This window comes from Heptranchias perlo, chromosome 2 (assembly GCF_035084215.1).
Source record: "Heptranchias perlo isolate sHepPer1 chromosome 2, sHepPer1.hap1, whole genome shotgun sequence".
Classification (NCBI taxonomy): Eukaryota; Metazoa; Chordata; class Chondrichthyes; order Hexanchiformes; family Hexanchidae; genus Heptranchias; species Heptranchias perlo.
In genome coordinates this window covers 27,811,227-27,827,734 of record NC_090326.1, presented here as the reverse complement: position 1 = coordinate 27,827,734, position 16,508 = coordinate 27,811,227, and the positions used below count along the sequence as shown (strand labels likewise).

Here is a 16,508-nt window from a genome sequence, read left to right as displayed (position 1 = left end):
AATTACTTGAATATTCATAATGAAGAATGGGGAAAAAGATCACAGACTTCCTGAATTACACTAGCAAAAGGCCCAAATAATTCCAAAACTCAACAGCATGCTAGAAACTGCAGGGATATGTTTTACTGAATTTGTTTGATTTTGCTTTCTCCTTAGCCAGGATAACTGATAAAGTCACAGCTTGTGGTATTTGCTGAGTTTTGGAATTACTTGGGCCTTTTGTTACTGTAATTCAGGAAGTCTGTGATCTTTTCCCCCATTCTTCATTATGAATATTCAAGTTATGTGTACAAAATATTCCACAAGGCAGATCATTCTGGGGAGATTGCATTGCGGTCCTGCTAGTGCTAACCTGTTTATAATCACTGTGCTCTCAACCCCCTACACACAGGGAGCAAGAAGATTGTGCCTGACAATGTCAAAACATTTCACTGCAGTTTCCAGAACCTAAATATTTAGATCTTAAGTGAGGAGAGAGCTTGGGGATTTGTTTGTGGAGGTGAATCAGAGTATAAAGATAGAGGCGCATTCAGACTTTAAAGGAAAAGGGTCATTTGAGTACTTTTGGATTGATGTACTTTACACACAAACTTATCAATGTATCTTAACATTAAAACCTTTGATTGTGATCAGACATACACAGTGTATCCTTTCATAGCGGCAGAGTGTCGAAGTTTTGTTTGCCTGCTCATAAACTGGATCGTAAAAACCTCTTGACGTATAGTAATTTGCAATTCATTTTTATTTTGCAGCTTATGTGTGAGAAGGAGACCATGATGGCATTTAGAGATCAATACAGATTTATAGGTCACAAAGATCAGCCATTTAGAGGAATGGCTGATTTTATTCATCTCAATTGCCCCTTCAAACGCATTGCAGTTTTATTTAAATCACTGTTTAATCCATCCCCAACCTGGGTCGTTTTTAAATGAATATTATTTACGATGATTATAACATATGACCATACACCTGACAATCATTACTGCATTTAAATAGTATAGATGCATTTAAAGGGAAGCTAGATAAACTCATGAGAGAGAAAGGAATAGAACGTTTTACTACATTAAAGGCGCTATATAAATGCAAGTTGTTGCTGTTATGCTGATAGGGTTAGATGAGCAGGGGTGGGAGGAGGCTCGTGTGGAGCATAAATACTAGCATGGACCAGTTGGGCCTAATGGCCTCTTCTTGTGCTGTACGTTCTATGTAATATATTATCTGTGCTTTGTCAGTTTAAAAATTTCAAGCCATTTCAAATTACTTTCTGTCCTTGGGTGGCTGGTTTAAAATTTAAATGTCACTTTTATCATATGTTTGACACCAATATAGTGTGCAAATTGAGTTTGTCAGTTGACATTTTTTGGGATCAGTTAGGATCTGATCCTGTAGCTTGTTGGCGACATAGATTTGTGAAATTTATTGGCTCCATTAAACAGAATGCAGTAAATTTAGTCATCTGCAGAATCTCCCATGCTATCATTTTGACTTAATAGCATTCAGCTCTTCTAATTCTGCTGGCTCACTAGTAATGGAATCAATGAACCAACATTTTTAGAAGCCATGTTTGCATATGTATTTAACAAGAGGGAGAGAGGCGGGAAGAGTCCATATTCGTCCAACCTGCTGCGGTATCAGAGCCTTTCTTGGCATATTCTGCCACTTGGATTGGTTGCATGAGTTTCTCTGTACTGATGTGCTTGGCACAATGTAGTGCTCCCACTCTCCCAGTGCAAAAAACAAACTTCTCGTGATGAAATATTAACAGTGACTTTCCAATTTTACTGTTAATTCTCAAGTTAAGATTGTTATGTTGGAAATACTACTTTATAGGCTGCCAACATTTTAACTACTGTGCTTATGACATTGTGCATAGAACATGGATACAGTGGAATAAATAGTCTCAATGCTGACAGCACCATAAGCTTTGCCATGAGTGAGGGCATCGAGAAAAGTAGTCTTTTGATGGGAATGGAGTCTTGAGATGGTGATGGACAGTTGTTTTGCTGTTCGTTTTTTTTTCATATTTCATTTTAGCAAAACACCAGAGAGTAATAAGTGATCACTGTCGCCATTTAAAGTTATTGACATAGCTTCTTAATAAGGTTTGTAACTTTGTGTAGCGAAAGGGCCATTTGCACAATGGCAGCAAAGGAAATAGGTGTTGGGTTCTTCTTGGTTCCCTCCTTTGGAAAATTTGGCAATTTCCCCGATTAAGCATCACAGGGTAATAAAGCTGGTGAACTACCGTGCAATCCAAAGTTGCAATATTTATGTATGTGTAATTAAAAACCAAATATATATCAATCATATGGAGGAGGTTCCATAAACATCCTGTCGAGTGATAAACCCTTACCCAGACATTACTGTTTGTATGAGAGCAGTGTACCATGCTAAAAATTCTGAATCAGCTTCCAGGAAAAAAACATTTTGCACTGTATGCAAAATAGTGCTGGGAATGGAATGTCATGTACTTGGTTCTCAGTGAGCACATTTGGACCAGGTATGGCACAGGTCATACCAGACAGTTCTGAAACTTGTCTTCTCACTTTCCCTACCCGTCCCTCATCCCACAAAAAATATGGCCTGCTTCCAGACCAAGGGAAATGAAAATAAATGCATGATCAAATAATCTCATCTAATGCATATAAAAATGCAAAATGCTTAAATGGCAAAATGTGTTCGCTGTACTAGAAACACGGAGCATCTACAAGCAATATTTTTCTATGCAGTTTGAGATAAAATTATTTGAACCACCTGTTAAGGCAAGAAGTGTCACTTGGATGAAGTAGCAGAGGGCACTCTGTGTCCATGGGACCATACACTAGCAAGAAGTCAACATGTTCAGGAGAGGGAGATTCAACTGGCAAAAAAATACCAATTCCAGTAACCTGCTTATAGTAATAAATAACACTGTTATGCTTCCAATATTGGATGAAAAACGCTTACTAATACATTTCATAACCCTGTGTGTAGAAAGATGTCGAACATTTTTAAGGTTGGCGGTATAGTAACTTCTTAAAAATGGACGGTGAGTGTAGGCAGTCTGTAGATCAGCATAGACCCAGCATCGGAACAAGGCCCAATCCTGTCCTCATCTGATAGTCGCACATAAGGACTTCCAGCAGGTCGCTGCATAGTGATCAGGAATAGATACCCTGCTTAATTTTCTCCTCCTTAACCCAGGAGAAATCAATTGTAGCACTGTCCTGATTAAGATAAGCTAACTCAGCACAAACCCTGGCCGCTTACTGGTTCATATGGCTCAACTCTTCCCTGGATAAACTCACTGAACCATCAGGGATGCAACTGGAATTATTGAAGAGTAGCATGACAATCTCTATCCTTTTTCAAAGAACCACTACCTGTGATTTCTCATTAACTTCCTTTGTTTTTTATATCTCAATTTCTTTGGGAGAGAATATTTCTATTTAGGTAGTGATTGCTGATGGCCTCAGAGATGATGCTTTGCATGAGGTATTTAGCACAACATTATGATGGAGTTACATTCACATAAATATTCCTTGAACCAGAATGTTTCAGTAGTTTTCTGTAACCTCACCAGACAAGTTAGAAAAATTATGAGGGTTTCTGTGTTTTTCATCGCTCCCATTTTCCTGTCTTTTCCTTAGGCAGGCCTCCCACTGCCGTAGTTATTTACACATTCTTTGTTTCTTCAATGTCTTCAATTTTTTTAATGCTTCTTTCCATTGCTTGACTAAAATAACCTGTTACATCATTCAGTAATCATTCTTCTTTGTGTCTGTTGGTGTTTTCCTTCTCCCTCCCCTTTTTCTGAGTCAATGAAAAATTCCCACCCAAAATTTCAGATGCTGTCTGACCTGCTGCGTGTTTCCAGCATTTTCTGTTTTTGTTTCTATTAATGTGAAAGAAAACAAGAAAGAGCAAAGAAAGAAATAAATTGCATTTATATAGCACCTTTCACAATCTCAGGACGTCCTAAAGCTCTTTACAGCCAATTAAGTACTTTTTGAAGTCGCTGTTGTAATATAGGAAAATGCAACAGCCAATTTGCATGCAGCAAGATCCCACAAACAGCAATGAGATAAATGAGCAGATAATCTTAATTTTGGTTGAGGGATAAATATTGGCCGGGACACAAGGCAGAACTCTCCTGCGCTTTTTTGAACAGCGCCATGGGATCTTTTACGTCCACCTGAGAGGGCAGACAAGCTTCAGTTTAATATCTCATCTGAAAGACTACTCTTTCAGTACTGCACTGAAGTGTCAGCCTAGATTTTGGGCTCAAATCTTGAGTAAAACTTGTACCCACAACCTTCTAATTCGGAGGTGAGAGTGCTACCAACTGAGCCAAGGCTGACATTACTTGTTCCTCCAGAATGGCACAGCCAGAAGTGTAGACTGTCTTCTCCATAGATGCTAACTGACCCGCTGTGTGTTTCCACCTTTTTAATTGTGTTTTGGATTTTCAGCATTTGTAGTTTTTGCTTTTTAGGAAATTATACAAATATTGGACCCTTTATTACTTTTTTTAAAAAGTGTAGCCGATGTTGAAACTCTATCTTTAAAAATATACATAATATTTAAAACCAGTAGTATCTGAATATCGCCATTGTGTGCCGTTTGGGTGGTCTTTCATGTATGAGGCTAAGCAGTGGGTGTCAACAGGTGAATGGGCCATAAGAGGCAGCTCAGCTCAACCCAATCCAATCCAGTTTGCGCATATGCACTTCCCAGCAGGTGTCATTAGATAGCGATCAGGATGGGAACCGTAGCTGGTTTTGTTTTTCATCACACCTTGGGGTACTGAGGCCAACTTTAGTCTTCCAATTGTTGACCTACCTGTATGGCACAGTCCCAAACTGCGCAATGAACTTACCAACTGTGCTATCAAAGGGGGTTCAAATTTGCAGCCTTAGTTAGGTGAGTCTTAGCTATCAATTACAGAAGTGTGGTGGGTTCAGGCTTCGAAGAGATGGGGATGGAGCGTTGTTGTCTAATTTGCTTTACTTGAATTGTGCCTCCTTTCTTTCAGTTGTTGTCAGAAGAGGCAACTGTTAGGATGAACCTGGTTGAATTGATTGGATTTTGATTCTCTCACCTGGTGGTATTGAGTTATGCAGATGAGGAAGGTTCCCGATTTGATCCCTGGTCTTTGATAAGTTAGTTGTCCCCAACTAGGATAGTAATTGGTGCATTGTAGTGGGACCCTGTATCCCTGGGGTACGATGCCTCCCCCCCTCCCTCTTTCCTCTGTCTCCCTCCCCCTCTCCTTCCTTCCCTCTCTTTTCTCCCTCTCTCTCTTCTCCCTCCCTCTCTCTCTCTTTCCCCCCCCCATTCCTACCAAGCTCCTAATATACCATACTACATGCTTTTTCTATCCCCTGCATCCTCTCTCTGTTGAATCAACTGATTGCATCATCCCTTGGTCTTATTCATTATGTCCAAGGGCCTTAAAATAGTGCAACTCCTCACCTCCCTCAAACTCTGCATCACCTGACCATAACTTCTTGATGTATCTTGTCTTATTCTTTTCAATCTTGATGTCCTACATTGTGGCCCTGGCTCCATTACCTATTTTTCTCAAGTAAAAAGTAGCCCTGCTGAAAGTGTGGATGCTTGGACACTAAATGATCCCAATAGATTGCTGACATCCACTGTTTAGACTCTCATATGAAGAATGGATGCTTGAGTGAGGTACTGGAAACCTGATGCCTGTGGAACCATTCCCTACCATGTATCATTGCCTCCAGGAAAGCAGGGGCAAAGGGGAAATTGGGTAAGTTCTTTCTATTCCTCGAAGTTACCCCTACATTAAGGTTCACTTTAAGGCAATTTAGAGTTGATTTTAAATTGGTCGTCTGGTCTCTAGATTCTTTGGCTAATCCAGCCTTGGCTCAGTGGCAGTGCTCTCACTTCTGAGTCAGAAGGTTGTGGGTTCAAACTACACCCCACGACTTCAGTGCAGTACTGAGTGAGTGAGGCATTGTTGGACGTGCTATCTTTTGGTTGAGACATTAAAGGGTGCTCCAATCAGACGAGCATAAAAGATCGCAAAACACTATCTGAATTCTCCCGTTGTCCTGGCCAACATTTATCCCTCAACCACCATCACCACAAAACAGATTAACTAGTCATTCATTTCATTGTTCTTTGTGGGACCTTGCTCCATGCTAATTGGCTGCCAAGTTTGCTTACAAAACAACAGTTACTGCACTTCAAAAGTGATTTATTGGCGGTAAAATGCTTTGGGACGTCTCAGGACGTGTTAGGTGCTAATATAAATGCAAGTTCTTTTGCTTAGTGGAAATAGAGCCATAGAGTGGGCTCTTAGGTGCTCTTAACAATAAGATATATATTTTCAAATAAAAATCTGATAGTATTGTTTCCTATCTGGAAGGAACTAGAAATGACCTAATGTGTTGCCATCCATAACACCACCTTTGCTGTTTTATCTGGGTAATTTCGTGAAGCATCTCTAGGAGAATATTTAATAAGTATAGGTTAGACTTTTTTAATGTAGCCTAACTTTTGATTTTATCATTCTTATTGTATTGTCAGCCTTGGTTCAGTGGTGGCCCTCTCGACTTCTGAGTCAGAGGTTGTGGATTCAAGCCCCGATCCAGGACTTGAGCTCATAATCCAGGCTTGACACTTCAATGTAGTACTGAGAGAGTGCTGCACTGTTGGCATGCCATTTTTCAGATGAGATGTTAAACCTGCTCTCGCAGATAGAAGTAAAAGATCCCGTAGCACTATCGAAGAAGAACAGGGGAGTTCTCCCAGTGTCCTAGCTAATATTTATTCCTCAATTAATATCGCTAAAAGAGAGTATCCGATCATTTATCGAATTACTCTTTGTGAGACCATGCTGTAAGAAAATTAGCTGCCACATTTCCCTACATAACAACAGTGACTGTACACTTCAGAAGTCGTTCATTGGCTGTAAAGTGCTTTGGGACATGCTGAGGTCATGAAAGGTGATATATAAATGCAAGTTCGTTTTTCTTCTTGTCTCCTTGGGCAGGTATCACTGTTGTATTGCACATCAGGTTTTGATGAACACTTATTGTGAGAAAGCCCTTAAAGTAGATACTTAACTTAAAATAAAGTTGTATTAGGTTTTTAAACAAACAGACTGATTTATGTTCAGATTCATTCATTGTACATCAAGTTACTGCTACTGATGAGCCTGTCACTGAGCAAAAATGTGACTCTGATTGTTCATTGTATTCCAAAGAACTTTTCAAGTGATTTGAGAGCAACTCTGTGTTGAGTCTCAACAGTTACCTCAGTTAAAGAAGCACAAGGTAGAATACAGAGGGAACAAAATCTGATCCACAGAGGTATGGCCATATCACCTTTACAAACCTTAACATTTTACTATTTATCTAAGAACCTCCAAAAAAAAACCTATGGTGCAGCTGAATCAGCCATTTATTTCTGTGTGCAACAGTTTCTCTACAGCAACTCCTGACATGTCTATTTTCAACTTTACTTTGTGGTTTTAATTGGTATGGGATGTGGCTTTTTGACAAATGAACCACCCCATTAAAATAAAAATGAAAAAGTGAACTGCAAGAGCTGAGGAAGATAAAAGCAAGGCTTGGTGGTTAAGACCTAGGTAGGTTTTGATTATTTTTTGAAGGCGTGCTGAGATTTGACATAATTTAATTAAACAGACTAACAACCCACATTGCTGTTTATCCACCTCAGTCTAACTTTTTTCTTCCCCCTCCACCTCCATCTCCTCTAACTGGTCATAGAAACAGTGCTCTTCTCGATTCATCAGGATGATGTATGATCCCATTAATCCTCCGTGAAAGCTAGATGCACAAAGCTGCAGAGTTGGCACTGTGTAGGCCAGTGTGGCTGAGTTCTGTCTTGCTCTCTACCCATCTCTTTTGGGTCTATTCTACTTTGGCAGCAGGGTCTTGACTGATGTACATGAAAAGCTTCAAGCTGTGACTTTTAACAAATGTCCTTCAGTTTTTCTGTCAAGGTATTAAAACAATTTTCTGTCAAGGTTAATGGTCCACTTTCTTCCCCCTCCCCCATCTCCTTCAAACAAGCATAGCATACTGCAGGTTTTATTAACATTTTTAAAATCTAATTAAGAGAAGACATGTTTGTTTGCTCCTTTTTTGGTGGTGGTGGGAGATTTAATTTAATATAAATGATAGTTAATATGCAATGAACTTACATTCCAATTTGCCACGGTAATGATTGAAAAGAGAAGATTCACATATCAAAATGAAATGGACCTGTGGGATAGGGGGGTGGGGAAGAAGAAAAGACTCTTAAAATGCTTGTTGTGAGACCATTAAAGCAGTCAGCTTTGAACAATGGTCTCTGTCCCGGGTTGGATTGCAGAGTAAGAGATGTATTATAAGTGCTACAGCAAGGATGGTAGCTATTAGATCAATTGTCCTTGAGTCATGAAAGTGGTGTGGGGTAACGTTTCACTTAGACATTCCCTCGGCAGATGGTTCTGCAAAAATTCTGGGGGCTGTGGGAAGGAGTTTGAAATGGCCTTAGGTCTGAAGGCCACATTGAAAATATGCTACTAGGGAAGCCAATGTAGGGAGGTTACAACTTATTGATATAGTACAGGAGGCGGGGGGGGGGGGGTAGAGTCTGTGGGTGTGGGCCAGAATCTAAACTCTTGTCAGCTTGTAGAGATAACAGTGCAGCAGATACTGTGCCAGTTCACATTAGGTAGCCTGAATGACAGAAAAGATTCGATGTTTGACCATCTGAGGCACCCATATGTTTTGTTCAAAGCCAGCCCTCTTAAATTTTGCAACATCATTTATCATCAGCAGTCTAATAGTAAATATCAATACCATAGCAAAGCCAATGCCTGTTTGTGCAGGGTGAAAGCTGTTCGTTTCCTCATGTCTCAATGTCACTGCTCTGATAAAAGTCACATTCTGCTTTCCACAGCTAGTATGCCTTTGTTAAGAGAAAGCTACTTTATCTTGATTAATCTTTTATTCTATTCTTTCCTTAGTTCAGGCAATGGCTGATCACAACTGTGCAGCACTAGGTGTTTGCTAGCTAAGGTTACCAGCTTAACAGAAAAGGTCAACTGTGAGATGTGATCATAGAAACAACCATAATTAGCCCAGTTTTATGGCAGTAGAGCCTATCATCTTCAACATGTGCTGTTCCAATGGGGAAAAAAACACATTGCAATTCAGGGGTCAGTTTGTATTTGAAGCAGTCAACACATTGGCTAAATAATGCCTATAATTGCTTCAGTAACTGGACCTGAAATTGAAGCTTCAGTAAACGTAATTGTGGGTGTTAATCTGTGCCATGACAAAGCACTATACTGCAACTGATGTATCACGTGTTGGTACATGGACTGTCCAGTAAAATCACAATAGTAATATACATTTGTAGAATAATCATTTTGAAATAATGCAACGTTGGAGACATAATCAGTTGACGATCCCAAATTACTGGGAATCACTACATCTTTGCTGCAGTCTAGAACGGTATGCTGCAAATATGGTAAGTTTCTGAGCAAGACCAAGTGAAAACAACAATGCGAGATCTGGGCCATAATAATTTTATTAAATATTGCATTATCCCTGGGAATTAAATTTTCATTTTAAGTAATTAATACAAAACACTTTTTGTGATTTCTTTTAAAGTTTTTCTATTCTGACATAAAAATAAACAGATGGGAGATGAAGGTGAGGTTTATTCCATGAAGACTTGCACAATTCACAGTGTAGTCACTAATGTGTTCTGTGACCCGACCTTGCTTGTGGAAGAAACTCAGTCGATTAGAACTGAATATCCACTATGTATCTCTAGGAGTATTTTTAATTTAGGCTATATAGAAAGATTATATCTTCCTTTTAGTCTGAAGGATCACTTCTGTTTCTGTAGGTGTATATGTTGAGATATAAGTCTTATAGTGCTCCACATACTATATACTCTGGAACAAAATATTTGCTAAAACTGCCTTATGTGTCTTTAAATAGGCATAAGTTCCATGTTTCCTTTAGACTTATTTTCAGCTATAAAACTATTGAAATATTACAAGCCATCTTTATCGACTTGTTCTCTCGTTAAAGAAGGATTCTTGACGGCTGTGATATCTGGATAAGTAGACCACCTCGTGTAGAGGCCCAGCTTGGATCTCTATCTTCTGTTGAGTTAACTGATCTCAGCCTGGGTGACAGCAGGCCGTGACAATTGCTTCCATCAGCTCTGACACGAGTAAGGATTACAAATTGGCCGGGGTACCTGCTTCTCATGGCTAAGCAGTGAAATTATACTGCAATGCTTATTTCTGTGGATGGCTTCATGCTTAGCAATCATGGCCCTTTGGTCGTATAGCACTCTGACGGTCACGATTTAGCTCTCACATGCTATTGAATGATGTAACGTGGCTGCCTATAAAGCCATAATCCCACCATGAACCCTTCCCTTCGGAAAAGGAAGAAAGAAAATTGGATGGAAAAATCACAGTGAGAAAACAGAACATTTCCATCAGCATTCCTTTTGATAAGATTAGAAATTATTTTAACTTCACCTTTTTACTTTTTGTTTGATTATCTTGAATTTTAAACATTTTCTTTAGCCTATTTGCCAACTGATTCAATTTTACAGCAAGACATATTATTTTGAATTAATTTTCTGCCACATATTGTAATTAGGAGCAGACATTTGTGATTTTTATTTAAGGTCCATGCCCTCCTCCATTGGATTTTATATGGATGGTTCCATACTCCCCGCGGAATGCCACATGGGAGCATGGGTCAGAAAATCAAGACTACGATCGTGTGGCCCTATCCTCGATCCGTGTTTCCTGCAATTGTGGCTTCCTCACTGGAATATATGCTATGTGTGTGCGAGTTTTGGCCATTCCTCCTGTACCCTGCTCCCAGTCTGTAGCATATGTTTACATAATTAATATGTTGGTGCTAAGCTAGTGTGTTAAGATGAAGTATCTGTGTAATTTCCATCTCAGTGACTATTGTATATTTTAATCCCTTAGACACACTCTCTGATCTTTTTACCAATGTTTTACCCAAGTTCCCTCATCTCTGTTTGATTCACTCAGGTCTTCTCCCCAACATTTCTTCCTGTTTCGTTTTTGAACTCTGACCTCTGAAGGCTTTGTCAGGGAATTAGCTCAGAGGAACATTGATTCCAGTGCTGTGAGGGAGCTGTACTAACATACCATAGTTGAAATGATGGATTGCTGAAGCACCTTGGATGAATGACTGTATTGCTTTTGGTGTTCAGCTCCCTCGCACTGTTGGGCTCTGTCTCTGATCATCGGTGCTCAGCATTTAAGCACAAATATATTGTTTTAAATAATAGAAACAGAAAGAAAATGAATAAAGTTAGTGGTTTGTGGTCATTTTCAAATGTGAGGACAATATTCCTTTTAATGCTGCAATCTGTATTTGCTTGTTCAAGCTCCTTCCCACCAAATAACTTTCCCAATTGCAATATCCACATGCTATGTTTTGCAAGGAGAAGACAGTTATGAAAACATTTTTTGTAATTAGCAATCTCATCTCAGTCATTTGGAAAAAGGCTAAACCATTTAGTGTGGTACAGAGGTGTCACTGTTCGACTCAGGAGGGGGTGTGAGTGGTGTTACTGAACCTGTGATGATATAATCCTTTTTTTCGCTGTTCTCGTGAAGTACCTCCTGAATTGTTGTGTCCTGTTCAGCGAAGCTTAGAGCTTTTTGTTCTAATTACCGTATTAGACCGTTAATTCTTGTGCTGAGATTCTCATGGAAGTTGAGGAGCTCTTGCCTGTTGATGATTTACTGTTACAGCTGTTTCCTTTTAATTTAATTTAACTTAAAGCCTCAGCTCAACGCGGGGCTTCCAATCCCCACCGAGTCCGCTTTAAGAATTGAATGTTGTTTTCAACAGGAATGTAGTTTCCATCCCTATTCTCAGTCTTCCCTTACAGAACACCGAACAACATGAGAGTAATTTTCCATCATGTTCCCCCACCCAAATAAGGTGAAAATGGTTCACTGCTCAGATGGAAAAATAATAACATTTGTCAAAAAAGATATGGCCAGTTGTTTGCACCAGTTGTGAACTGTTGAATAACAAATTGTATTTGAAGTTTTCAGCTCTTCAGGTTTTGTTGGGTAATGCTAACAGTAAAAAAAAATGTAAGAATTCATGTGTAGAAATGCACCAAGTTTATTTTAAATCTGGTTATAGTAAGGATAATTTGTGAGCGATTATCTTTTTAACTATAGGGAGGTCAATATTAACTTAGATACAAATAACTAAACCTATTTGTCTGTAAACAAGATAGTGTGAGAGAATGGCCTTTGACAGTGAATTTTTGTGTTAAGAGTTGCAAATATACTTAAGCCAAGGTTATACTTCCTCCCCAAAATTTAAAAATGAATATAAGCAACATTTTTATAAGAAAGTTTAAAAAATACTATAAAATTGACATTTTGAAAATAGTTTGAATGATTTAACAGTTAAACATTGATCAGTCCAATGCTCTGCATCACTTAGAACCTTCAGTTAAACTTCTGATGGTATTGTCCAAGGCCACACTATCAACTGGCGATGCCTTTCGGTGTGTTCTGTACCATGGTGATAGATATTATATAAAGAACACTAAAAGAATACAACTGAGTAACTAGAGCTAACTACCAACAGGCGCTGAACTCTGCATTTTGTAGATGAATGTCGACAGCATGAATGTGGAAGGTTTTACATTTTAACATTTTTTTCTTCAAACAGAAGGTGTCTGTGAAATATGGCTGACCAGTGAAGATACAGGGGCCTATGGAAGGGACATCGGGTCAGGCCTTCCGACACTGCTTTGGAAACTGGTGGAAGTGATTCCTGAGGGAGCAATGCTGAGGCTTGGTATGACCAATCCTCCATATATTTTAGAACATCTGGAGGTAAGGAAAGATGTTGCTCGCATCCTTAAAATACCCCTTGACCTGGCTAACAACAAATCAGACCCATTGTTTTGGTTGCGTAATGAAGCACTTAAACACAGTCTTGTTGAGTCTCAAGTTGAGGTTGAGTGATGTAGTGTTTCAATGGTGGAGCGTATTGTCATGTACAGCATTAGTGCAGAACACGTCCACAAGCTATAAAAAGTAGCAGCAGGCTGATAAACTCGTAGCCTGGAGCCAGCAGTCTGACAGATTAAATTGTTCTCATTTCTGTACGAGTGACAACCTCCATTGTTTCATTTGTGGAAGGTGTCTAGCAGAAGGTTTCTTGATTATATTTTGTAACCTTTATAACCGTTTTCTCCCCCAGAGTTCGCACCCGATTCCTCGTCAAGTTTCTTTCTGATAGTCTCTTATAGCATGTCCTCTGTATGAATGAGCCATTTCAGGGTTGGCCTTTCCTGAGTTCAGTAACTGAGCCCTTTTGTTTGCACAGACTTGTCACATTTCTTTCATGCTGCTGATATACAGGAAGCAGACTTGAACCTGTGCTAACATTCCTATTAGCAGAGGCCATGAACTCTGTTTTCAACTTGATTAAACTCAACCCACCCCAGCAAAGGCTGCAACTTTTCTTTATTTAAAAAAAAAACTGAAGCTAATTATTTTCCATTGCTACATGTAATGAAATCTGTACTGTTGTTTGTGTATTGATTTTCTGTTTGTACCGGAAAGTAAAAATACTATTGTCTCCTCCAGTTGCAAATGTGAGCAAGAAAGAAGAAAGAACTTGTATTTAAATAGCAGTTTTAAAAAAAAGCTGGTTTGAGCATAAACCGCGATTCACCATTTTGTATTCACATTAGAAAGAGGAAAGTATATAATCATAAACTAAGTTTCCTGTTGACATTTCAGTTTCAGAAATAGTTCCAAATGCTTTTTACTCTTTTCAATTATAAAATGTTACAACATAGAAATGAGCCAAACAGGAGGAGGAGGCTCTGCAAACATCCCCATCCTCAATGATGGCGGAGTCCAGCACGTGAGTGCAAAAGACAAGGCTGAAGCGTTTGCAACCATCTTCAGCCAGAAGTGCCGAATGGATGATCCATCTCTGCCTTCTCCCAATATCCCCACCATCACAGAAGCCAGTCTTCAGCCAATTTGATTCACTCCATGTGATATCAAGAAACGGCTGAGTGCACTGGATACACCAAAGGCTATGGGCCCCGACAACATCCCGGCTGTAGTACTGAAGACTTGTGCTCCAGAACTAGCTGCGCCTCCAGCCAAGCTGTTCCAGTACAGCTACAACACTGGCATCTTCCCGACAATGTGGAAAATTGCCCAGGTATGTCCTGTCCACAAAAAGCAGAACATATCCAATCCGGCCAATTACCGCCCCATCAGTCTACTCTCAATCATCAGCAAAGTGATGGAAGGGGTCATCGACGGTGCTATCAAGCGGCACTTACTCACCAATAACCTGCTCACCGATGCTCAGTTTGGGTTCCGCCAGGACCACTCGGCTCCAGACCTCATTACAGCCTTGGTCCAAACATGGACAAAAGAGCTGAATTCCAGAGGTGAGGTGAGAGTGACTGCCCTTGACATCATAAGAACATAAGAAATAGGAGCAGGAGTAGGCCAATCGGCCCCTCGAGCTTGCTCCGCCATTCAATAAGATCATGGCTGATCTGATCCTAACCTCAAATCTAAATTCATGTCCAATTTCCTGCCCGCTCCCCGTAACCCCTAATTCCCTTTACTTCTAGGAAACTGTCTATTTCTGTTTTAAATTTATTTAATGATGTAGCTTCCACAGCTTCCTGGGGCAGCAAGTTCCACAGACCTACTACCCTCTGAGTGAAGAAGTTTCTCCTCATCTCAGTTTTAAAAGAGCAGCCCCTTATTCTAAGATTATGCCCCCTAGTTCTAGTTTCACCCATCCTTGGGAACATCCTTACCGCATCCACCCGATCAAGCCCCTTCACAATCTTATATGTTTCAATAAGATCGCCTCTCATTCTTCTGATCTCCAATGAGTAGAGTCCCAATCTACTCAACCTCTCCTCATATGTCCACCCCCTCATCCCCGGGATTAACCGAGTGAACCTTCTTTGTACTGCCTCGAGAGCAAGTATGTCTTTTCTTAAGTATGGAGACCAAAACTGTATGCAGTATTCCAGGTGCGGTCTCACCAATACCTTGTATAACTGCAGCAACACCTCCCTGTTTTTATATTCTATCCCCCTACCAATAAAAGCCAACATTCCGTTGGCCTTCTTGATCACCTGCTGCACCTGCAAACTAACTTTTTGATTTTCTTGCACTAGGACCCCCAGATCCCTTTGTACTGCAGTACTTTCCAGTTTCTCGCCATTAAGATAATAACTTGCTCTCTGATTTTTCCTGCCAAAGTGCATAACCTCACATTTTCCAATATTGTATTGCATCTGCCAAATCTCCGCCCACTCACCCAGCCTGTCTATATCACCTTGTAGGTTTTTTATGTCCTCCTCACTCTCTACTTTCCCTCCCATCTTTGTATCATCTGCAAACTTTGATATGTTACACTCGGTCCCCTCCTCCAAATCGTTAATATAGATTGTAAAGAGTTGGGGACCCAGCACCGACCCCTGCGGAACACCACTGGCTACAGGCTGCCAGTCCAAGAATGTACCATTTATCCCAACTCTCTGCTTCCTGTTAAATAACCAATCCTCCACCCATGCCAGAATATTACCCCCAATCCAGTGATTCTTTATCTTGAGCAATAATCTTTTATGTGGCACCTTGTCGAATGCCTTCTGGAAGTCCAAATACACTACGTCCACTGGTTCCCCTTTATCCACCCTGTACGTTATATCCTCAAAGAACTCAAGCAAATTTGTCAGACAATACTTCCCCTTCGTAAAGCCATGCTGACTTTGTCCTATTAAATTATGTTTATCCAAATGTTCCGCTACTGTCTCCTTAATAATAGACTCCAAAATTTTACCCACCACAGATGTTAGGCTAACTGGTCTATAATTTCCAGCCTTCTGCCTACTACCCTTTTTAAATAAGGGTGTTACATTAGCAGTTTTCCAATCTGCCGGGACCTTTGCCGAGTCCAGAGAATTTTAGAAAATTATTACCAAAGCATCCACAATCCCTACTGCCACTTCCCTCAAGACCCTAGGATGTAAGCCATCAGGTCCAGGGGATTTATCCGCCTCGAGTCCCATTAATTTACTGAGTACCAATTCCTTAGTGATTTTAATCTTATTTAGCTCCTCCCCCCCTAGAGCCCCCTGTTTGTCCAGTGTTGGGATATTCTTAGTGTCCTCTACCGTAAAGACTGAAACAAAATATTTGTTCAGTCTTTTTGCCATCTCCATGTTTCCCACCATTAATTTCCCGGTCTCATCCTCTAAAGGATCTACGTTTGCCTCAGCCACCCTTTTTCTTTTTATATAACTGTAGAAACTCTTGCTATCTGTTTTTATATTTTTTGCTAATTTATTTTCATAATCTATCTTCCCTTTCTTAATCAATCCTTTAGTTACTTTTTGCTGTCTTTTGAAGACTTCCCAATCTTCTATCCTCCCACTAAGTTTGG

The 16,508-nt window shown here is 40.0% G+C and overlaps 1 protein-coding gene across 3 annotated transcripts in view; it reads left to right on the top strand.

The window, feature by feature from the left end:
• cdkal1 (CDK5 regulatory subunit associated protein 1-like 1) overlaps positions 1-16,508 on the top strand; it is a 1,005,231-nt gene that overhangs the window by 582,155 nt on the left and 406,568 nt on the right. For all 3 annotated transcript variants that reach the window (XM_068001614.1, XM_068001608.1, XM_068001620.1), the window contains exon 9: positions 12,738-12,904. In XM_068001614.1, coding sequence (XP_067857715.1) covers positions 12,738-12,904 — 167 coding nt within the window. The remainder of the gene's footprint in view (positions 1-12,737; positions 12,905-16,508) is intronic.